We start from the raw sequence: 24,963 nt of genomic DNA on the forward strand, positions 1-24,963 counted from the left end.
ACAGCAACTCCAGCCTCCCAAATTGCCTTGCCTCTTTGCAGTTCACTTACTGGTGCAATAGATCCACAGCAGATGCCATCTCCCTGGCTGTGAACTCATCAGGGGAACATTTGGACAACAAGGATACCTACATCAGGCTCCAACTTATTGACTACAGCTCCCATTTCAATACCATAATTGCCAATTCCTGTCTAAACTCTGAAACCTAGGTCTCTACTTTCTCCCCCCCCTCCTCAATTTCCTGACTCATAGACCACAATCAGTAAGAATACGCAACAACACCTCTTCTATCGTAATCCTCAGCATGAGTGCCCTGTAAGGCTGCATACTCAGCCCCCTATGATACTCCTTATACATTCATGACTGTATGGCCAAATTCTGCCCCAACAACCTGTTTGCTGACAACACCACTTTTGTCGGTCAGATCTCAAACAATGGCAAGACAGAATGCAGGAAAGAGATTGAGTGCTTAGCAGAATGACATTCAGACAACAATCTTGCCATCAACATCAACAAATGAAGGAGCTTGTCACTGACTTCAGGAAGCGTAGTGGAGGACACGCTTCTGTCTGCATCAATGGTGCTGAGATGGACGAGAGCATCAGGTTCCTGGGAGTGACGATCACCAACAAACTGTCCTGGTGCACCCACATCGACACGATGGTCAAGAAAGCACAATAGCATCTCTAATTCCTCAGGAGACCAAGGAAATTCAGCATTGCACAAGGACTGTTACCAATTTTTATGGGCGCACCATAGAAAGCATCCTATCTGAATGTGTCACGGTGTGGGATGGAAACATCACTTCCCAAGACCGCAAGAAACGACAGAGTCGTGAACATAGACCAATCCATCACACACACCAGCTCTCCATCGAGACCAGCCTCCCATCTACTGATTCTGTCTCTATTTCCCACTGCCTTGGGAAAGCAACCAATATAATCAAAGAACCCTCTCACCCCATTATACTGTCTTCCAAACTCTTCCATTTGACAAAAGATGTAAAAGTTTGAATATACAAAGGAACATACTCCAGCCAGAGCTCCTCTGCACCCCCTCCCCGCCCATTCTTTTTCTTTTTTTAGTTTTTATTTCTTCCTCTCTCCTCCCTTCTCTCCTTTCTGTGGGCCTCAGACGCCGCCAGGGGCTGGAGCGAATTGCGGTGGTAGCCAACGTGGTGGTCCTCTGTGTTGGTCTGCCACAGAGAGCCTTTGGAGAGAGACTGTGATGTTGGGGTCTTCTGAACTTGACTTCTTGTTTCTCTGTGTATAGCTGTAATGTAACTGACCAATGGTTATACTATGTATAGTTGTAATGTAACTGTTTTCTCTTCTTTTCTCAATTTTGTAACTAAGGATTGTACCTAATACCTTTACACCTAAGATGGTGCTGCAAGTGGCAACCTATAAACTTTTCACTATACTCATTTGAGTACATGTGACCATAAAGCTAATTCAATTTAATTCAACAGCTTTTTCACAGTTATTATCAGACTTCTGAAAGGACTTCTCAAACGTTAATGTTGATGTCTCTCTGCACCTTCTCTGCAACACTGTATTCTGCACTCTGTAATGCTACCCTGATGCACTTTGTATGATACAATGTGCCTGAATAGTACACAAAACAACACTTTACACTGTACCTTGGTACATGTGACAAGAAAATCAATTTATATGTTCAGTTCCTACTGGATGACAATAAAGGACTTTGTTCAATTAGCTTTCTTAATTACTTGCTGTAACTGAATACCAAAGGTTTGTCACTCATGTACTAGAACATCTACATCCCTCTGCACCTCAGAATTCTGCAGTCATTCTCCATTTAGAATTTTTAAAATTATTCCTGTCAAACAGTTTCACGTTTTTCCACATTAAATATATTTTGGCCCACTCACTCAGCCTATTTATATCAGTCTGCAACCTCATTTTGTTGTCATCACAACATATTTTCCTACCTATCTTTGTGTTATCTGCATATTTAGCTGCCGTGCTTTAACTTACTTTGTTTAAATCATTGGCGTAAATTGTAAATTGTGGAGTAACCAAATCAGTCATGATCTTATTGAATGGTAGAGCCATTTTGAGAGCGCAAGTGGCTTATTCCTGCTCCTATTTCTTATGTTTGTATATTTGTAACTGTGAGTTTTTTTTCAAGACAACCATCTGTATATACGCTAACTCTAGAAATTTGGCTGGCTTTCTTTATAGTTTTATACACATTCAAGTACACACTAAATTACAAAATGCGGATTTTTAAAAAATTCAAACTGTTATACCAACATCAGAAGTGAAAAGAGAAGCCCCTCCAGATTTGGTCATAACCTAATTTAGAGAGAATAGAGGAGTCTGGAGTTGGGGACTGGGGGTTTGGTAGTGAGCTAGAGCTATGTAATACCAGGAGACACAAGAAAACTGATTTGTTTGCTTGATAATGACAAAGGACTGCATGTAGTTGATAACTAGGAGAGTAGAAGTAACAATATAGGAGCAGGAGCATTCTGAGTGATTCTCTGGCTATTAGACAGATAAATGAGACCAGTGAGAACAGTCCCAACCAGCTGAACATCATTGGAGAGGTATTGATGAGGGGTAGGCCGTTCTGGACTGAGATGAGGAAGTATTTCTTCACTCAGAGAGGTGTGAACCTGTCGAAATTTCTCCCGCAGGAAGCTGTTGGGGCCAATTTGTTAGATATATTCAAGAGGAGCCCTTGTGGCTAAAGGGATCGAGGGGTAAGGGCAGAGAGTGGAAATGGGATACTGAGATTGCATGAACAGCCATGATCGTATTGAATGGTGATGCAAGCTTGAAGGGCCGAGTGGCCTACTCCTGCACCTGTTGTCTATGTTTCTGTAAAGGATGTGTCGTCAAAGGCTGAAGACAGGACAGGGAGAGAATGTTTAGCTTTATCACAGTCACATAGACTATCATTTACTGCCATTAATCTCAGGAAACCTAATTGGAACTGAAGAGACAGAATTGTCCAAGCCCAGAGAAATAGGTGCAAGTATGACCATTGTTTTACACTTTTACTTTTATTTTTCTCTTTTATGTAATACAATCAGATTGAAATTTATTTCATTCATCATGTCTTAAATACAAATCATAATCCTGGATTCCAACATGTGTTTTATTAACATAGAACTGATACAACTACAGAGATGATTCAGTGACGGTCTGGAAATTCATTGTGAAATGCCACACTTACAGGTGTCAAAGAGGTTTCAAAACAAGAAATGGACAACAAACTAACCTCCCCATGCATACCTCAAACTGTGAACATGATGGTTAAAAAAGACAGCAATCAGAGGGAGAGCCATATTTGCCTTTACCCCATTTGAGAGTACAGAGGGACAGAGGTTAAAATGGGTTCTGACTCTGGTCTGTGTGTGTTAGTGGCCTGACATTCTACTATGTGGAATAGTGCGCTGTGATGGTCACAGCTTTGAGAACAGCCATTGACACATGGCAAAAGAATGAAAGAAGCAATGACGGTGGTCACTCAATTTTTTTTCAAAGATTTTCAGAACAAATGATAATAGCAATCTAGACCAAGCCATGTGGTATGTACACAATAAGAAGATGAGTGAAAGCTGTGTGTAAAGGTGACTTTATGTAAATACAGCATGAGCTGAAGGACTGTGAATGCTCTCACTGCAGTTTGATGAATACCTCAACATGACTGACACAGTCCAGCTGATTTTTTTAAGCACGTGGTTTTTAAGGATATAACAACTAACAATAATCCTTCTCACCCTTTTGCCTGTTAGAGAGAAAGCAAGGGGTGAGGATAATGAACAAAAATATCTGCAACAGATTCAAAAGGTATGCACTTGAGAAAAATATTCCAATCAAGAAGCAGGTTTCCACCACAATTGATAGTACAGCAGCCATGCTTGGTGCAAATGTTGGCTTTGTTGCATTTTGCAGGAATGATTCTGATTTCCTTCCTTTGTCACTCACTACTGTATAGTCCACAGCAAGCATCAGTGAGTAAAGTTATGGATTTTTCTCATGTAATGGAGGCAAATTTAAGATTACAAACTCAAGTTGAACAAGAGCCCTTCAACACCACTTGTTTGAATCCTTGTTTAATGAACTTGATGTTGCCCAGCATTAATCCTCTATGCTGATGGGAGATGGTTAATTTGAGGGAAGGACCTGAAAATCTGATGCCTTAAATCAAGGGAGGAAGTGTGTAATGAGCTATCAGAGTTATGGTTGTTTGACTTTGGGTTCCTAACAGACATTACTTTGAAACTGAACAAATTGAACTGTGAACTCTGTGGAAAGAACAAAGATTTAGCGCACATAATTAATGCTGTGAATGCATTTATACTGAAACTAGATCCATAGTCCTCCCAATTAAATAACATAATGCTGTAATAATTCTCGAGACTAGAGAAAATACTTGAAAATGTCAAAGAGAATGAAAACTGGTTCCTTCCAGAAAACCTCTGTGCACACTTGAGCAAGTTAATAGAAGAATTCAGTGGGTGTTTTCAGGAATTAGATGTGATGGAACAAATCATAATGTTTGTCTCAAATCCTTGCCACTAGGGATGGGCTACTCGCCCAGTCAGCGATATGCACATTCCATGAATGAATTTTTTAAAAATTCCGCTCACTGCGGTCCTTTATATTCCCCTCACTTGAATGGCTTATTGTACCATGGTGCCATGGTCAATTCTCGCATTCTCCATACAGTCCTCACTCACAACCAAACAATGTAAAGGAATTTCAAACCCTGACAGGTCGCTGCCCTCCAGGTTACCTTTCCTGCCTCACTTAGCGGCACATCCCTATTTCCCTGAACAGTCAGAAGATCCTATTCTCAGGGGTGTGAGCATCTCCTGAAATGAAATATCCATGTAATGTTCCCCTCCCTGTTACACAGCAGTGTATGTAGTTTAGCCTCCAACTCTATTAAACAGTGGGTCAAATTTGCTCAATCTGCAAACACTTGTGTTTGCCCTGACTCATCACCTGCCTTGTTATCCTTACTGTGTATTAATTAACTACTTTATTATTTTCTTCACTTATTTATTTTCATTTTTATATAGTATATTAATCATGTCACCAGTTGCTATTCTATTTTAACTCTTAGGAAAAGACCATAACTATTCACTGGATACATACCAACCTGCTAGCTGCTTACCCTGTAGTAGAGTAAGAATTAATTACCACAGGGTGAAAAAGTTAGAATAAGCAAAGGAGTACCTCCTACTCCTTGTCATGTAACTTCTTTACTCACTCATCTGGCTTTCGATCCAAAGCCACACTCGGTAAGTACACCTTTTTAATTTCCAACCTTACCAGCTTATTCTGCACCATCTATTTAATTTTCCTGTTGCTCAACAGGGATTTTGAAATACTCATGGAGATATGTGTGGCTGTGACCATGCAGCAATCTTAAAGGGACAATACGGTGCAACAAACAGGCAAATATTCCAAAAGGAAATTTGAGATAACATTGATTGGAACGGCTTAGATTTTTCCATATCAGATTTGATTAGTTGAAGTATCCCATTAAAATATGATTCCTGTCAATGTGTATCCTTTTTAATTGCCTTCTGCCAATTTGGTGATCTTTGGTACACTTATGGTATGAGCTTGATTATTTTTTTCATTTGAAATATTTAACCAGACCATTTTGAGCTGTAGTTTCTATCCTCCTTTGGTATGAACATATATCTGCTGATCATTTCTGATAGAGTATTAACTCAACTTCTTCTCCCCACTCTCTTTTCTGAACAGACTATGCTCTTGACGAAGTATTTCTTCCATCGCCTCACTTTAACCATGTTTCCCACAAGTTGCCCTTCTATTATGTTTGCCTATACCTCCCAATTCCAGTATCTTGCCACAAAAAGTATCTGGCATCTTCATTCTGTGCTTGTTTTATGTTTAAGGAACCATGTCCTTGATTCCTGCACACTGCAAAGGGACTAAAGCATTGCTGTGCTGAGCTGGCAATAATCTTAATCACAGGAGCAATTTTCCCAAGGACTGAATCTTTTCAAGCCATCAACTGTAAGATAAGCTCAATCAATTGACTGCCCATACATGCTTCAAGTAGGTGATCATGCCCTTGTTGACAGAGGCCTGCATGATTTAAGCAATGAAGAGAAGCCATTCGCCCAATAGGGGCATGAAGTATATCATTGTTCCTTGGATTTGGAAGAGTCCAAGCCATACACTCTCATATCTATGTATGGTACCCATCAATTAATATTGTTCTGCTTTTTGTAATCACCAGACCCAAGCAAGGTTCTCCGTTTGTAATGGTTCCAGATGGATGCCCAAAACTGTTAAGCCTCTGGGTGAGCAGCAAAGAACTGGTTATTTACCTCTTGGTAACACTCAAACCCAGAGTTTTAGAGCATTAGAGTATTTAGTTCCACATATCCACTCCTTTGGAGTTGAAACTGGCTTTTTAACCCCAATTCTTGTGTACGTTTTAAAGAGAAAAACAAAAAAAAGTCTGTGGTTTGGGACATAATCTACAGGGGGTGGCTTGCTATTGATCAGCCCCTCATTATCTTTGTAGTCACAAGACATCACACTTCAGGTCTGTCTGAAGTGTCTTTGACACTTTAGGTGTTGCATTCCATCAGCTTCACACAGGACTTTGCCAGCTAGTCACTGAATTTAAATCTACTTTTCTGTAGCAGTCCTTTTAAAAGCAACGTTTTGAAGTTGCAAGTTAAGAAAAAAACTGTAAATACTTTGGGGTTCTAATCCATTATGGTAACATCTGTACTAATTATTTCATTGAGCTGAGCCTGCAAAGTTGTGCATTGTCATAGAATCGTAGAGATGTACAGCATGGCCCTTCGGTCCAACTTGTCTATGCCAACCAGTTATCCTGACCTAATCTAGTCCCATTTGCCAGCACTTGTCCCATATCCCTCTAAACCTTTCCTACTCATGTACCCATCCAGATGCCTTTTAAATGCTGTAATTGAACCAGCCTCTGCTACTTTCTCTGGCAATTAGCATAGAGTATAATAGGTGAGTGGGGGAGGGGATGAAGGTGATAGGTTAGGGGCGGGGGGAGGGTGGAGTGGATAGGTGGAAAAGAAGATAGGCAGGTAGGACAAGTCATGGGGACAGTGCTGAGCTGGAAGTTTGGAACTCGGATGAGGTGGGGGAAGGGGAAATGAGGAAACTGTTGAAGTCCACCTGCACATCCACCAATATCATTTATTGTATCCGTTGCTCCCGATGCGGTCTCCTCTACATTGGGGAGACTGGATGCCTCCTAGCAGAGCGCTTTAGGGAACATCTCCGGGACACCCGCACCAAACAACCACACCGCCCTGTGGTCCAACATTTCAACTCCCCCTCCCACTCTGCCGAGGACATGGAGGTCCTGGGCCTCCTTCACCGCCGCTCCCTCACCACCAGTCGCCTGGAGGAAGAACATCTCATCTTCCGCCTCGGAACACTTCAACCCCAGGGCATCAATGTGGACTTCAACAGTTTCCACATTTCCCCTTCCCCCACTTCACCCTAGTTCCAAACTTCCAGCTCAGCACTGTCCCCATGACTTGTCCTACCTGCCTATCTTCTTTTCCACCTATCCACTCCACCCTCCCCCCGACATATCACCTTCATCCCCTCCCCCACTCACCTATTGTACTCTATGCTACTTTCTCCCCACCCCCACCCTCCATGCACATCTCTCCAGCCTTCAGGTTCTCTGCCTGTATTCCTGATGAAGGGCTTTTGCCCGAAACGTCGATTTTACTGCTCCTCGGATGCTGCCTGAACTGCTGTGCTCTTCCAGCACCACTAATCCAGAATCTGGTTTCCAGCATCTGCCGTCATTGTTTTTACCTACTTTCTCTGGCAGCTCATTCCATTCACGTACCACCCTCTGTGTGATATAATTGTCCCTTAGGTCTCTTCAATATCTTTCCCCTCTCACCTTAAACCTATGTCCTCTAGTTCTGGACTCCCCCACCCCAGGGAAAGACCTTGTCTATTTATCCTATCCATGCCCCTCATAATTTTGTAAACCTCTATAAGGTCACCCCTCAGCCTGCGATGCTCCAGGGAAAATAGCCCCAGCCTATTCAGCCGCTCCCTATAGCTCAAATCCTCCAATCCTTGTAAATCTTTTCTGAACCCTTTCAAGTTTCACAACATCCTTCCGATAGGAAGGAGACTAGAATTGTACGCAATACTTCAAAAGTGGCCTAATATCGTGTACAGTCGCAACATAACCTCCCAACTCCTATACTCAACTTTCTTAATTTCATTTATCATTTCAATATGCTATGGGCTGGTATGGGCCAGGCACCCAGCATAAATTTCCCAATTTCACAAAATTGGTGCTTGTATATGAAACAGTTTAATTTGGGGCAATGGATTCTCATAGCTGTCAGTAATAAGTTTTTCCTGATCACCTTTCCAAATTCTTACATCTGCACTGTGAACCTCGGACAGTTTCCTGTTACATGGGTTATTTCTGTATGTGAAACATGCAGGAAGTTACACTTTGTGCATTTTATTCAGAGCTTTGAGATTTAACATTCATCTATTTATGAAATGTGATTACACTAACAACCAGACTTTATTGCTTTTCATTAGTACCTGTGTCTTGCACGGATTTTGTTGAGGAATATTAACATTCTCTAATGAAGAGTCAGCATCAGGCACTTATGTCAAATGTGAAAAATACCAGAGTATGGTATTTCATTCACTAAGTGTGCAGACTGAGAAAATGGATGCACTGAATTATATGTTAACCTGCATTCCTGTTGAGTCAGCCTCGACCTCACAACATTAACCTTGTTCTGTTTTACCTGTTTTATCAGCCATGGCTTAAGGAGCTAGTGACAACCCAAAACTAAAGAAAAGCACGTACAGAATTGTAAAGAATGGTAGATCTCGGGGGCTGGGTAGGTATAAGGAACTGAAAAGAGAAACAAAAATAATGATGCATGTATTCTTTTCACTATACTTATTTTGAATGAATCTAATTGAATTATTAGTGCAATTGCAAAGCGATAGTCCAATATCCTCCAAGTATGCCACTGCCATCAGACCCTGATTCAAGTTAGAAATGAACATTCATTATTTCTAATGAGTATATTCAGCAGAATGGTTTTGATAGGTGACTTGATTTGTTTCCAAGATTAAAACATTGATGTTAGAATAAGTTCCCTTGGAAATTGCAGCTTTAAAGGATGCTCTAGTTTTTTATACTCCATCAAGGGACCTTACATCTTATGTGTCAAATCTAATCAATAAATCAAAGGAATTTCAACAAAAATTATAAAGACATTCTCATTGTGGAATGCATACAGATAACAATAAAAGAAGTCGGCCAGTGGATTAAAATGGCGCATAATGTGCAACATAATTATGTTCAGTTATTTCAAGCAGTTCAATTTCTTCACAACGTATTATTTAACGCCTACTGGGTCCTGACTGCAATGAGACATCATTCTGTGACATGTATTTGAGATGTGAATGCAAAAGCTGCTGTTCAGATCAGCCACGCATGAGCAGATATGACAACTGAATTAATCTTATTCAAAAAAGGAGAATAGACAAAAGGTGGGAAACTGTGGACTGTTTAGTTTGAGTTCTGTGGAGAAGTTGCTGGAATCAATCATAAAGGAGGAGATAACTGAACACTTGGAACAACAAAGCTCAATACAGAACAACCTCGATTATCTGAATGAGACGGGTGGGGAATATTTTGTTCGGATAACTGATTGTTTGGATAACTGATCTGATTGTAAACAAAGGAAGCCATACTGAACATAATTACATAAAAAAACCGTGTTTACAGAGTTTTTATTTCATTCAATTGATAAAATATGTACAAACACTGGATATTGCTTAAACATTCGTGATACTTAACAAATAAAATCACTTTTTGGCAAGAGTTTGACTGAAACCTGTGAAGTGTTTTGCTGATGTTTTCCTCAGTTTTATCCCGGTCCTCGACATCTTTCTGTTTGGTGTCATGCCACCGTCAAAGTGTTGTGCCTCCCTCCTCAGCCAAGCCCTTAGAGAGGGAGAGAGAGAGCTGCAAAATACACATGAGAGGGGGAAGTGTTTTTCGCTGACTTCAGTTTCCATCCTCCCATCAATTTCTTTTAGGGGGGTAATGTTTTGCATGTGTTTCCTCCCGCCAAGTTTTCCTCCTGTTTATTTTCACGTGTGGTAACTCACTACGATTTGCTCTCCCCCATCAAAAAAAAGGTTACACTAAATTTTCTTGTCAGCTGAAAGATATTCAACTACTTTTTATTTGTCCTCGGGGAGAATAAGTATCGGACAGTCTTAAGTGTAAGACTTAACTCTAATGTCACGTCTCGAGTATATATTTGAAGTTAATTATTTAATAAAGCTACTTGCATCTATACTCCTGTTCAAATTTACAAAATGATGCGTTAAATGGAAGAGGAATAGAATTTTCCTATTTCAATTGAAATGCATATACAGGGACCTTGCAATCTTGTTTGGATACTCCAAAATTCAGATAATTGATGTTCAGATAACCAAGGTTGTTCTGTACGCTAGTGTCAGCACGGTTTCATGAAGGGCAAGTCATGCTTGACAATCTTGCTGGAGTTCTTTGAGAATGCAACCAGCGAGGTGGATATTGGAGATCTGGTGGATGTGGTATATCTAGACTTCCAGAAGGCATTTGACAAGCTGCTGTGTAAAAGACTGTTATAAAAAGTTAGATCCCAGTGAGTTATAGGTAGAGTATTGTCTGGATAAAGATTTGGCTGACTGACAGAAAGCAGATGGTCGGAATAAATGGCCTTCTCTGGATGATGAACTGTAACTAGTGGGGTGCTGCAGGGTTCAGTTCTCAGACCTCAACTATTTACAATGCTTACAAATGATCTACAAACAAGGACAAAGTGTAACAAAGCAAAGTTCATGGATGAACTAAAATAGGTTGGAAAGAAGGCTGTGATAAGGAGATAAAGAATTTACAGTTGGATATTGGTAGGTCAGGAGAATGGATCAGAATCTGGCAGATGGAGTTGAATGTGGATAAGGATGAGTTCATCCATTTTGGCGGAAAAATAAAAGGGCAAATTAATATTCAAATGGGAAGCAGATTCAAAGTGCATTAATGCAGAGGGATCTGGGTATCCTTGTACATGAGTTAAAGAAAGTGGGTGTACAGGTGCAGCATATAATAAGAAAGACAAATGGAATACTGGCATTTATTGCAAAAAGGCTAGATTATAAAAGTAAAGGAATGTTGTTACGTTTGGTGAGACTACATCTGAAATACTGTGTCCTGTTTTTGTCTCCTTACTTGAGAAAGGATGCAGTGGCACTGGATGCAGTTCAGAGCAGGTTCACCATGCTGATTCCAGGGATGGAAGGGCTGTCGTACGAAGAGCATGGGCTTTTACTCGCTGGAGTTCAGAAGAATGAGGGGGGGATCTGATTGAGGAATATAAAATGCTGAAGGGGATTGATAAGGTGGACATTGAAGAGATGTTCCTCCTTGTGGGACCATCCTGAACAAGAGATCATAGATATAGAGTGAGAGGAGGTAGATTCCAATCTGAGATGAAGAGAAACTACTTCTCTCAGGGGGTTGTGAATCTGTGGAACTCACTGTCCCAGAGTGTAATGGAGGCAGAATCAATCAACAGGTTCAGGAAAGAAATAGGTACATTTCTGATGAAAAGCAGAATAAACAGCTATGGGGAGCAGACAGGAAAGTGGAGATGAGACTAGGATAAGATAAGCCATGATCAGGTTAAATGGAGGACCAGGCTCAAAGAGCTGAATTGCCTTCTCCTGCTTCTAATTCCTGTGCTCCTGTGTTTACATATTTATTGTCATGTCTCCTTGGGGTTAAAATTGATAGTTATATTAATTGCCACTGGTTTTGCATGGCATATTTTCATTTTTAGTATAATCTATAACTCTTCTAGTCTGCTGAGTGTGGAAGTTGTAGGAAATGCTTCCACTTACATTGAATGAACTGTAACAAATGGAGCATCTGTGCTGAGCCCACAGTCTTAGCTGTGCACTGAGCTTTAAGGCCTTCCCTCCACCATATTGGCCAGTGTCCAAACATGTACAACCCCAATTGCCATCAAATGAGTAGATATTCTTACTGGAGCTCACTGCCAACATATGTCTTTTCCACAGTAACATATTTTGAAACCTGGCCCCTGCATGTGCCCACACAGCTAGCTTTATTCTCAGTCCGAGTGCAACATTAATCCATAGTGTTACGTGAGCGATACGTTTCTGTAAATGGCAATTTATTTATCAAAAATAATTTACATTACTTAATGCAACAAAGATATATAGTCAATTCCAGGTTAATGATTATGATTTTATCTTTATGTTCTTGGGTGTGCATAGTCCCACCATGCCAATAAATTAATTGGAGGCAATGCACGTTTTCAGTCAAATTCACACACATGATATCATGAGAGGTTTCTGTACATAGGATCATTAATTTATCTTCCTGGCAAGTATAGCCATTTGGCTGAAGAAGGCGAGTGAAGAAACTGCAAATGGGCCCTCTGTGTACTCAAGAGTACACTGAGGCTGGAACCCAAAGTGATTGTGGATAATGAGGTGCTGTGTACAATGTGCTGTCATTTTGGCCTGGCTTTCCAAAGAGTGGCAATCACAGTCATGTTGCCACTCCAGCTCTTTCTTCTGTTTGTACTGAGCTCCACATTTCCAGGCGGGACTTCTGATCCCGACTCCTCTGGGAATGAGGAATGGACGTAAATTAAACAGTTCCTTCTTCGTGCAGGATAGTTGGAGGGGGAAGGGGGAGGCCGTTAAACCACCTAGGGTTTTGCTACAGAGGGTGTGCCATGTTCTATGATTTAAATATCAAGCAAGACAGCCCAGGCTCTTTGACAGCTGTAAGTTTGGAAGCTAAGTGTGGGGTTCAGGTGGCATTTGGTTCAGGGGTTAGGATATCAGGTTGCAGGGTACCAAATGAATACAGTATCAGGTGAGTAGCTTGCCAGGTGGGTAAGTTGCCAGATAAAGTGATGGACTGCTTCAAATAAGTTGGAGGGTGCTGGACTGCATTGGAGCCTGAGACAGTCCAGGCTAGTCAGGGCCAAGGGGAATGTCAGGGCTGGCAGTAATGGTGGTGGAGAGTTAGGGCCAGTGGAGGTGTGCCCAGGGCTGGCAGGGCACAGGATGTTGTAGGAGCCCAGGGCTGCTGTGCTGGGATCAGTGGATGAGGAACTATCCGTTCCCAGGAATGGAAATCAGCAGAAGGAATGAGAGTATCGGGGCAGGCAAGGGGATGGTATTGGGGTTGGCTCGGGCTGGTTGAGGTTAATGGTGGGCAAGGGGAGTTCTGTGGCTGGCAGGGAGTGACTCTGAACTGTGGGAAAACTCCAATACAATTCTTCCTCCAGCTGGAAAAACATCAATCACCCATTACTCTTTGTTTCTTATCTCTTGGCCAATTTTGTATCCACATTGCTACTGTCCCTTTTACACTACAGGTAGACAATCCTTTATCTGAAACCCTCGGGACCAGCTGTCTTTCAGATTTTGGAATTTTTGAGATAAAGGATTAAATGACATTTTCATAGTAAAATGAAAAAAAAATACCAAACAGCAGATCTACCTGTGATTACTACTAGTACTGAGACAGAACTGATGCCTGCCAGTGCTGAGCCACGCCGTTATGTCACATCTGAGTGATGTGGGTCGAATGCGTGTAGAGTTGCATTAACTGTTTGCACATAAAACAACCTTGTTAATGAGAAAAAAAAACTTCAGGAAAAATATCTCTGAGCATTTTGCATTTTGGAATTTCGGATAAAGGATGGTCCACCTGTAGGGCCTCTAACTTTCATCAAGTTTGCTAGGTGGCATCATATCAAGCACCTTCTGGAAGTCCATGTGTATTACATCATCACCCCTTTCTGTTACCTCTTCAAAAAACTCCAGCACATTAGTTAAACAAGATTTCCTCCTTAGAAATCAAGGCTGACTCTTACTAAGAGAAAGTGAGGACTGCAGATGCTGGAGATCAGAGCTGAAAATGTGTTGCTGGAAAAGTGCAGCAGGTCAGGCAGCATCCAAGGAACAGGAAAATCGACGTTTCGGGCATAAGCCCTTCTTCAGGACTCTTACTAATCAATCCAGCTTTTCCCAGGTGATTACTAATGCAACCACAAATAATTGTTTCTAGATGTTTCTCCACCATCAGAGTAAACCTAACTGCCTGTAATTGGTGGACTTATCCTTACAACCTTTCTTGAACAGAGCCATAACATTTGCAACTCTCCAGTCTTCTGGCACCTCCCCCAAGTCCGGCGATTCCGTTGGTGACTTGGAAGGGTTTCAGATGCAGGGGGACTGCACATCGGAATTGTCAATCTCCCAGGCCATTTGCCTGGAGTCAGCTGGTCCTGCAGGGTCCTGACACACAACTCCAGTCTGTGCTGCTGCACCGATTGTCCAGCCATCGTGGAAGTTACAGGGTAACATTGCATTTGGTCCCCATTTCTGGAGATGGAGAGGAAGGAACTGTCAGGGTACTCAGGTCAAAATCCTGCTTCATGGACTAGGTAAAAGTCCCTGAGGACGAAGAGGACTCCAAGCCCTTGGCTCATTTAACCAAAGAAGTAAAGAAACCCTGGAACAGAAATAGAAACTCGATAGGTCTGGCAGCATCTGTGGGGAGAAAGCAGAATGTTAACTCTACCTTCTCTCCATGGAAGCTGCCAAACCTGCTGGTTTTCTCCAGCAATTTCTGTTTTGTTTCAGATTTCCAGTATCTGAAGTTCTATATTTGATTAAAGAAACCCTAGTACCTAGTGACCAGATGCCATACCCTGAAATCTGGGATTGGGTTGGGGCTGGTGAGGCATTGACCCCTGCTTTTACATCCCCACTCTGAGACCTCCACCAGCTCCCTTGAGAGAAGAAGAAGGTGACTGAGCCACCCAAGAGATAACCATCACTGGAGGGAAATTTCTGAATTTAAGCTTGTTTTCCTTTGCTGTCATTTATATTGACAAAGTATTGGACTGTATGTCTAGCAATAGTGGGAATTATAAATAGTAAATTATTTCTCTGTTTGCATTATAATGACGTGCAAATAGGTTTCCACATTCTAACATGTTGGAAGGCAAGTTCATAAACCATTGCATTGTTAAGCCAATAAAAGTGTATTATTAGGCATTCTTTTGTTTCTTTGACTGTACTACTTTCTAAGTTATTACTTGTTATTGTGAATAGTGAAATCATTTTCTAAATAACCACAGTACAAAATGTGCAAATTAACTTTGCTAGAGGATGCAGAAATTGTCGTTACAATAAATACCAGTCCATAAATTAAATGATATTGTCCCCAGCTCTTTTCTCACATTCACAGTAAAGTATTCTACAGTAGTACAAAATGTCAGTTTAATCGTTTTGTTTATGTACTAAAAGTTTCTTTGCTTTTACTGAATGTTAGTAAAGACCTGATATGTGTTTGAGCCCAGGCCTGCTTCAGAAGGCTTCCTCCTCCCTCACCAATTGTGGCAATAAAAAAGGGCCAGATTTTTCTGAGGAGTGACAATCGAAGACAGATTTAACCGTGACCCTTTTTTTATGAAAGGGCAGAGCTCCATATTTCTAAGAGCAGATTCTGCTCAAGGCTTACATCTGTTCTGTCTGTCCTCATATGGTGCAGAAAGCTCAGTGGAAGGCAACCGTGTCCTGCACAGTGGTCAACTGCTGAATTCTGGAATTGCAAGGTCCAGAATCACAGACAGCCACTTTGACAAGTAATGTCAAACAGTGAGTGCACCAGCAGAGTATGAGGTTAGGATGTCGGGATGGTAGGAGCAGCATGCCAGCTGTGTAGGGTGTCCAGGTAAGTAGGATACTGGCTGGGTGGGGATCCAGGTGGGTAGAGTGTCAGGGTAAAGAGAGTGAAGAAAGTGATGAAGTGTTTAGGGTTGGTCAGGGTGGGTGGGAGAAATCAGATCCAGTGTGGGCTGGGGAGTGCGAGTGTTGGGTCAGGGAAGGGAAGGCTGCGTCTCAGGGAGGGTCAAGGCAGATTGGGTCTGCATCAGAGAAAAGGGGGGCGGATGAGGGCTGGTAGGGAATGGGGTCATAGTCACAGGTCCCAAGGTTGGAGGGAGGTCAGGTCTGGTGGATTGCAGCTGCGTTGAGTCTGGAGTGGGTTGAGAGGGGTCTCCTCTGAAGTGGGTGAAGGAAGGGGGATATCACCCCCACGGCGTGAAGTAGGGTTGAGTCACTGGGGCTGTGGGTTGAAGGCGCGCAGGATGAAGTGGATCTGGGTGGGGGGTATGAGAGGTAACTATAGGGTTGGTTGAATTGTTACACAGGAATTATTAGTCTAACCTTTCCTGAGTAACTTTTTACTTAATTTCATGAGAATCTTCTGAATTGGTGACAGGAATTGTCCAGCAGAACCTTCAATTTCCAGAGAAATTCGTGCAGAGTCTGCTATGATGGGGTTTTGCAGGATCCCCTACACAACACCCAGCTACAGTGGAATAACAACAGTCCAGTTAGCAGAAAACCCAAGCCATTGTCATGGGAGAAGCTAGTTGTTATTTCTGATAACCAATCCTTGTTCCAAAACAAAAGATGAGAGAGTTTGCAGCTGTTATATTGGGCACATCGCGTCTGATTTGCTGGTTTGTTTTCTTCAATTAATTAGAAATTCAGAAAATAAAGGATAACCTATCAAAATTATAATCAGTGACCGGAGCAGGAAATTTACTGAATGTTGCTGGCCTGACCATTGCAGAAAATCCCACATTTATATTGAAAGGTTGTTTTCCTTATTGTTTTAGCAGTCACACTAACATGAAGTTCATTGATGCTACCTCTAACCTGTTTTGTTTCATTTTGAAAAGGCACACCTTCTGGCAGTACCGCAGAGAAAACCCCAAAACTAAAGTTGGTGATCCTCCACCAGATGGCCTCCCTGGATTCAATAGTGGAGTCATGCTGCTAAATTTAGAAGCTATGCGGCAGTCAGAACGCTACAATCAACTTCTGAACATGGAGAATGTACGGAAACTTGCAGAAAAGTATCATTTTAAAGGTCACCTAGGTGACCAAGATTTCTTCACGTTGATTGGAATGGAGCACATTGACCTCTTCCACATTCTGGACTGTATATACAACAGACAGCTCTGTACCTGGTGGCGGGATCACGGTTATGCTGAGGTCTTTGATCTGTACTTCAAATGCGATGGGCAAGTAAAAATTTACCATGGAAACTGCAACACCCCAATCCCAGCTGACTGAGTAAATGTAATATTTGAGAGTGTTTGCGGATGCCTTACAATGCACAATATTTTATATTGTTAGAAAATAGTGTTCGTACTACTTGAAATACTTTTCATTCATTTGTACCGATTTTATAACTCCTATCTTTTTCCCCTTTCATTTGTTATCCCTCCTCTTTCTAATCAGATTTCAGAACTCTCATTTTGTGAGAGTCATTAAATGGTAAACCCATGCAAATAATTGTGAAATCTATTAAAGCCAAGAAAGTATGAATGACATTGTTATTTTCTACTTGTACATATTTGCCTCCAAGAAAATCAGTATTTTCTTTACCTGATTTCCCGTTGTTGATATTTTAGCGAGAGAATATGGTGCGATCTTTCTGCTACACCATCTCGTTGCAGGAAAAACAAGCGGTTTGGTAAGGATCCACTTGGTCCCACTCCATATGCACCACTGCATACCCTGTACAAATACATTTTAAATATTGATGACTGATTTGTATCAAATTGTATTTGTTCTTTATGCCATGACAAACACAGAGCAATTTTCTTTGTTTTGATTACTTCTTTTGAAGCTTGCACCGTGTTAAATTAATTCTAAATAAACCACTTGATACCTATCTAATCTTCACGTTGGATAGAATCCACCTTTCTATAAAGTCTTCTTTGAATTCAGCAACTGCAGTATTCAAGTAAAAAGGTTGGAACGAGGAAGGACAGAGAAGCTATGAAATATGTGCCATCTCTTCCTTTATATTTTTATGCACGGTCAGGCCTATTGCAAATTATCTTGTAATTGTGGGGCTGTGAGCAAATTTCAGAAAGATGGATTTTCCATAATGGTATACTTGAATTTCAGGCAACATTACAATTCTAAATCAATAAATTCATCATTTAAATGAGTGATTAATAGTAATGACAATTAAGAAGTGCAAGCTGTAGAGCAGAGGGGGAATTAGTGGCATTGTGGTATGGTCACTGGACCAGTAAGTCAGAGAGCTAAGCTAATGCTCTGGGGACATATGTTTGAATTCCACCTCAACAGATGGTGAAATTTGAATTTTAGTAGATCTAATTTTTTTTAAAAATTACTCTAATGGTTAACTCTCAAAACATATTTTTGCCTTTTTGATCAAAGTGCACAGCTGAAGAGAGAGAGAAAGAAAAGATTGGGCCCCAAGTCGAGATCATTGTGGAAGAGGGTGAGACTGAGACCAAGTTAAAGGATTGGGTTTAATAAACACTGATGTTAATTCACCGCAGTTGGGGCACAGTCTGAGCTGGCCTTGGCGGAATTCATGCAAAAGTGGGGTCAGAAGCTGGTGCTGTTTCACCCTGGGTTTTCCTCCTCCTGCATACTGCTTTGTATAGGGTCAAGAGCGTGGTGCTGGAAAAGCACAGCAGGTCAGACAGCATCCAAGAAGCAGAAAAATCGACGTTTCGGGCAAAAGCCCTTCATCAGGACTGAATCTGGGAGCATTGTGGGGGTGGAGAGATAGATGGAAGGGGGCGGTGGGGCTGGCAGAAAGGTAGCTGACAGATGGATGGAAGTGGAGGTAAAGGTGATAGGTTGATAGTTGGACAGATCTCTCCATCTCCATCAATGGTGACCGACTCAACACTGACACTTTCTACAAACCCACCGACTCCCGCAGCTACCTGGATTACACACTGTCCCACCCTGCCTCCTGGAAAATGCTATTCCTTATTCCCATTTGCTCCGCCTCTGCCACATCTGCTCCCAAGAGGACCAGTTCCACCACAGAACACACCAGATGGCCTCTTTCTTTAAAGACCACAATTTCCCCTCCCACATGGTTGATGATGCCCTCCAGTGCATCACATCCACGTCCTGCACCTTCACCCTTGAACCCCATCCCTCCAACCGCAACAAGGACAGAGACCCCCGGTCCTCACCTTCAACCCCACCAACCTTCGTATAGTCCGCCATTTCCGCCACCTACAAACGACCCCACCGCCAGAGACATACTTCTCTCCAACCCCGCCCATCCGCTTCGAATAAAGACCGTTCCATCCCCGACTACCTCATCAGGTCCACGCCCCTCAACAACTCACCCTCCCCTCCCGTCACCTTCCCCTGCCACCGCAGGAATTGCAAAACCTGTGCCCACATTTGCCCCTTCACCTCCATCCAAGGCCCCAAAGGAGCCTTCCACATTCATCAGTTTCACCTGAATTTCCACACATGTCATTTACTGTATCCATTGCTCCCAATGCATTCTCCTTTACATTGGGGAGACAGGACAGAGCGCTTCAGAGAACATCTCCAGGATACCCGCACCAATCAACACCACCGCCCCGTGGCCAAACACTTCAACACCTCCTCCCACAGTGCAGAGGACATGCAGATCCCGGACTGCCTCCAATGTCACCCCCTTACCACCCAAAACCTGAAGGAAGAACGCCTCATCTTCCGCCTCGGGACCCTCCAACCCTATGGCATCAATGTGGATTTCACCAGTTTCCTCATGCCCCCCCACCACCACCAACGTTATCGCAGTTCCAACCTTCCTGTTCAGCACTGCCCTCATGACCTGTCCCATCTGTCCATCTTTCTTCCCACCTATCCGCTCCACCCTCCCCTCTGACCTATCACCTTTACCCCCGCCTCTTGCACTCTCGGCTACCTACCCCTCAGCTCCACCTCCCTCTTTCATTTATACCTCCACCCCCGAGGCGCCCAGGCTCATTCCTGATGAAGGGCCTTTGCCTGAAACATCGATTCTCCTGCTCCTCAGATGCTGCCTGAGCTGCTGTGCTTTTCCAGCACCACACTCTTGACTCTAATCTCCAGCATCTGCAGTACTCACTTTCACCTGCTTTGTATAGAAACAACCAGTTAACTCACTCAGTCAGTTAACTCACTCAGTCACCCCTCACCTAGCCGCCCACTCATCCAGCCACTCATTCATTCCTGACCAGTACCCCTCCCACAAGGAACAGTCATCATTCACTTTAGAAATTGTTCTTATCCATCCTTGTCTGTAATATTCATGTAATTTTCTCATTGTTGTTAACTAAATCTTTAAAACTTAATTCCCCAAAGAATCTTGTCTCTTTGGAAAAAGACAATTGAAGTTCTCCTTGTTGAATTATTTCTATGACTTGGTAAATTGGAAAAAAGCAATTTTTTTGTCATGCACATCAATGAGAGGTTTTAATACTGATTTTCTGTACAACTTGTAGGTTGGTTTGTCTAATCAGAGAACGTTAAATTCATTACAATGGAAATGAATGTTGTCCTGTTACTATCTACGTTAAAACTGGTGAAAGTAAAAGTTGAAATGTTTACGTATTATGTAGTGGTATTCAAAATGGATGATGTCAGATTGATTACACTTTGTACATTGTGCCCAGTTGTCCTATCCACTCACTTTTTATTGTGGCCTGTGGTTCTATGGTTCTATTTAACAGTTACATCTGCCAAACAGACTTTAAAATGGCTCCACAAAGTGTTAAGGTAGAGACAGCTAAATATATTTGAAGGTAGTTGGGAGCTCTGAATTTGTGTGCTGTTACGAAAAGAGGCCTGAAAGTGGCCTGTGGACCATCAGATTAAACCTCATGGAGCTGCATCTCTGTTTGCACCTTTCACCCTGTTCTGTGCTTTATTATGTTCTCTGTTCTGTGCGCAGGACAGTGTTCATCAATAAAAGCAAATTATTGCAGTAACTGGAAATCTAATATACATACAGAGAATGCTGGAGAAACTCAGCAGTTCGGGCAGCATCTGTGGAGAGTCAAACAAGAGTTACTATTTTGAATCCATATTACTGTTCTTCAGAACTGGATGGTATTCAGCAAAGTTACGAGTGGATGATGCAGAGTGCTGTAAGGTTGTATATTGGGCTTTGTCAACGCTTCGCCCTGGAGAAACAAAAAAATTAAAATGATTGATGAGGGCAGAGCGGTAGACCTGATCTAAACGGACTTCAGTAAGGCATTCTACAAGGTTCCCCATGGGAGACTGGTTAGCAAGGTTAGATCTCATGGAATACAGGGAGAACTAGCCATTTGGATACAGAACTGGTTCAAAGGTAGTAGACAGGGTGGTGGTGGAGGGTTGCTTTCAGACTGGAGGCCTGTGCCCAGTGGAGTGCCACAAGGATTGGTGCTAAATCCACTGCTTTTCATCATTTATATAAATGATTTGGATGTGAATATAGGAGGCATGGTTAGTAAGTTTACAGATGACACCAAAATTGGAGGTGTAGTGGACAGCGAAGAGTACAATGGGATCTTTATCAGATGGGCCAATGGACTGAGGAGTGGCAGATGGAGTTTAAAGCGAGGTGCTGCATTTTAGGAAAGCAAATCTTAGCAGGACTTAATACACTTAATGGTAACGTCGTCGAGAGTGTTGGTGAACAAAGAGACTTTGGAATGCAGGTTCATAGCTTCTTGAAAGTAGTGTTGCAGATAGATAGGATAGTGAAGAAGGCATTTGGTATGCTTTCCCTTATTGGTCAGAATATTGAGTACAGGAGTTGGGAGGTCATGTTGCGGCTGTACAGAACATTGGTTAGACCACTTTTGGAATATTGTGTGCAATTCTGGTCTCCTTCCCAATCGAAGGAGGTTGTGAAACTTGAAAGGATTCAGAAAAGATTTACAAGGATGTTGCCAGTGATGGAGGATTTGAGCTGTAGGGAGAGGCTGAATAGGCTAGGTGTTTCACCTGGAAAATGGGAGGCTAAGGTGTGATCTTATAGAGGTTTATAAAATCATGAGGGGCATGGATAGGATAAATAGACAAAGTCTTTTTCCTGAGGTGGAGGAGTCCAAAACTAAAGGGATTAGATTTAGGGTGAGAGGAGAAAGATATAAGAGGGATCTAAGTGGCAACGTTTTCACGCAGAGGTTGTTACTTTTATGAAATGAGCTACCAGAGGAAGTGGTGGAGGCTAGTATAATTACAGCATTTAAAAGGCATCTGGATGGGTATATGAATAGAAAGGGTTTACAGGGATATGGGCCAAGTGCTAACAAATGGGGCTAGATTAAGTTGGGATATCTGTTGGCATGGACGAGTTGGACCGAAAAGTCTGTTTCCGTGCTGTACATCTCTCTGACTCTATGAATCAGGAAGGAAGCTATTGAAATATTCTGTGATATTAAATTGCAGGGTAAAGTAATTGAATTTAAAAATGAGTTGGAGGGAGGAAAGACTGAATACTCATATGGGCAGTTTATAAAAAAAAATGGTTAGATGTGGACAGTGGTTCTGCTCAGGATTCTGCATGTTGCTTATTGTGTCCATCCAATTGTTGGATACAGGACTCGAGGGATTGGTGTCAAAATTTGAAGCTAATACTAGAGGAGCTACAATTAATAATTTTAAGGACCACGGGAAACTGCACTGGGACATGATTATTTAAATATAGGAAGTTAAGTGAGATGAAAAAAGGTACAAAAATACATTTTAAAACAGTGCAGCACTGAAAAAGTCATAAAGGAATCTAATAAAACAAAACAGTTTTACAGCAAGATTGAACACTAATCATGCTTCCTGAAGGCAAGTGGTGGAAGCCTCTTTTTAATAAATTAGCATGTCATGCATGCTCATTAAAACACAGTTTAGCCAAATTAAATCGTACCTTTGAATTAAGTATGCAGCAAGTGAGAAACACATGCCTTCAGCATCACAACTAATTAAAGGTGACATGGAACTCACAAAGTATTCTTCCTGCAGGGTTTGAACTGCTTTCTTATATAGAGAGCTTTAAAGAATTGGGGAGAGGAGGAATTGATGTTTGTGATCAGGTAGCAGCTGTGAAAAAAAGAAAAGGGCATGACTAGGTGAGGGAGGTAGGAGCCCTCTGAAGGCTTGTGAGAGACAAAAGGTGTAACTTTAAATGAGACGGGAAAGGTCAATATCTGCAGAAGGGAGGTCAAGCAAGATTGAGTGGAGATCAAGCATCATACTGGAAGGTCAGTGGTGAGGTCCTGAGAGTTGAAGATAATAGAGATAGGTCACAGATGTTAGAGGGAGGAATGAGGATAAGGTTGGCAGGTTGAGTGTTTAGGGGCCAGACATTTCTAGTGTGCCAAGGTCTAACTGATGGTGATGGTCGGAAAGCTGTAGGATGAATGACAGTTGGACATAATAAGGTCTGTCCAATGTCACTGAAGGCAGGCCAAGGGCAAGGGAGTGATGCATTGGATAGGCCTGCGATACTTTCATTGCATTCTGATTCCAGTCTCTTGATCACAATTTTCCTGATTTACTTAGGGACTATAAACTTTTCACAAATTGTCAAACTAATGCTGCTAATTGCAAGGAGTCATTGCTTGTCTACATCCTGTTCGACTATGACGCCTAGAACTTGACCATGTGAGGTCATGGGCTGGTTTCTGTGTATCTTCAATTCAAAATTGTCCAGAGCTCTCTACTTGATGTATCTAACTGTTGGCTGCTATGTGAAGAAGGCTTGCATCAAAATGTTGACTTTTCCACTTCCTGGCTTCCTGTGTTCTTCCAGCATCCTGCCTGTCTACTTTGGATTCCAGCATCTGCAGATTTTTTTGTCTCTAATGTGATTACATTTGACCAGCCACTGTATCTACAAGGTGAAATGTTGTGCCCTTCTGTTCCCACAAGTAGGTCCCTCAGAAGATTCTGTTTAAATAAATCAGTGGGACAAGGTGGGGTGCGTGGGTGATCACTGTTGAAAGTAATGCTGAAAATTGTGGAGGTACTCGCCATAATCTCCCTCACCTCAAATACAGGAGATGGTGCCAGAAAACATGAGAATTGTTCAAAATATTTGTAAGGATAAATCCAGAAATTAAAGATGTTACAACTGTATTGGGTGAAATGGACTGATAATCAAGTCTCACTACCCCATCAGTCTCACCAATAGTGTAAATGCATTGATTCAATCAGCAAAATGGTCAAATGCTTCCCTTTTGTCCTACTACTGAGCATAAAAGAGATTTTTACCAGGCTTCTTTAACAAACTAAAATAATCTTGTTTTATCATAACAAGTGGCAAACACTGGTTGACATCTAAATTGTAATCCAGAATTAAAATTAAATTCCCTTAATCCCAAAGACATTCAAACAACTTAAAAAGACAATAGTCTCTGCAGAGGGAAAAGTGTAAAACAGTAAAATAATATCCCTGTGGGTCAAGGACCTCTAAATAAAAGAGAGAATATGATGAATCTCTTAGTTTGCTGTGATTCCTGTCAATGAAATTCTGATGGAAAATCTTCAAATCTGATTGGCATCAGCTAGATCTGAATCTTTGGAAAGTGATTACAGTGCAACATTTCACGTTTTACAAGGTAATCAGAAATATCAGCTTTTAGAAAATGTATTCAATTTCAAGGGACATCAGAGAAAAGGAAGAGGCTTGCAGATTCTAGGGTGTTGTCTTTACTGACTGCACAGGTCTGTAAAACAGAAAACTACATCCAGAAAGGGTTGCTAGGTAGTCATTAGCATTAGAGACCCCCCACTTCCCCTGTGTTTTTGACATCAGATTTGTCCAGTGATTAAGGGCCAAAAGCTTCATTTTTCATCTCCTTGAAAGCTTTCTGCAAAGTCACTTGATTTCCTGTAAGCAGTAGATAGTTTATAGCAGATATTAATCTATTGACTTAATTCCTTGACAAAACCATATAGTAGACCCTTTTCAAACCAGAAAATATCAAAGCTATTTCATATTTTCCAACTTTTCCCC

At 41.8% G+C, this 24,963-nt stretch overlaps 1 protein-coding gene across 1 annotated transcript in view; it reads left to right on the forward strand.

Moving 5' to 3' along the window:
* The window catches only part of xxylt1 (xyloside xylosyltransferase 1), a 178,779-nt gene extending 155,738 nt beyond the window's left edge, over nt 1-23,041 (forward strand). The window contains exon 4 of the mRNA XM_043702284.2: nt 16,874-23,041. Coding sequence (XP_043558219.2) covers nt 16,874-17,270 — 397 coding nt within the window. The 3' untranslated portion in view covers nt 17,271-23,041. The remainder of the gene's footprint in view (nt 1-16,873) is intronic.
* The last annotated feature ends 1,922 nt before the right edge of the window (nt 23,042-24,963 follow it).

This window comes from Chiloscyllium plagiosum, unplaced genomic scaffold (genome assembly GCF_037043375.1).
Source record: "Chiloscyllium plagiosum isolate Xiang-an unplaced genomic scaffold, Cpla_swu_hap1 HiC_scaffold_13, whole genome shotgun sequence".
Lineage (NCBI taxonomy): Eukaryota > Metazoa > Chordata > Chondrichthyes > Orectolobiformes > Hemiscylliidae > Chiloscyllium > Chiloscyllium plagiosum.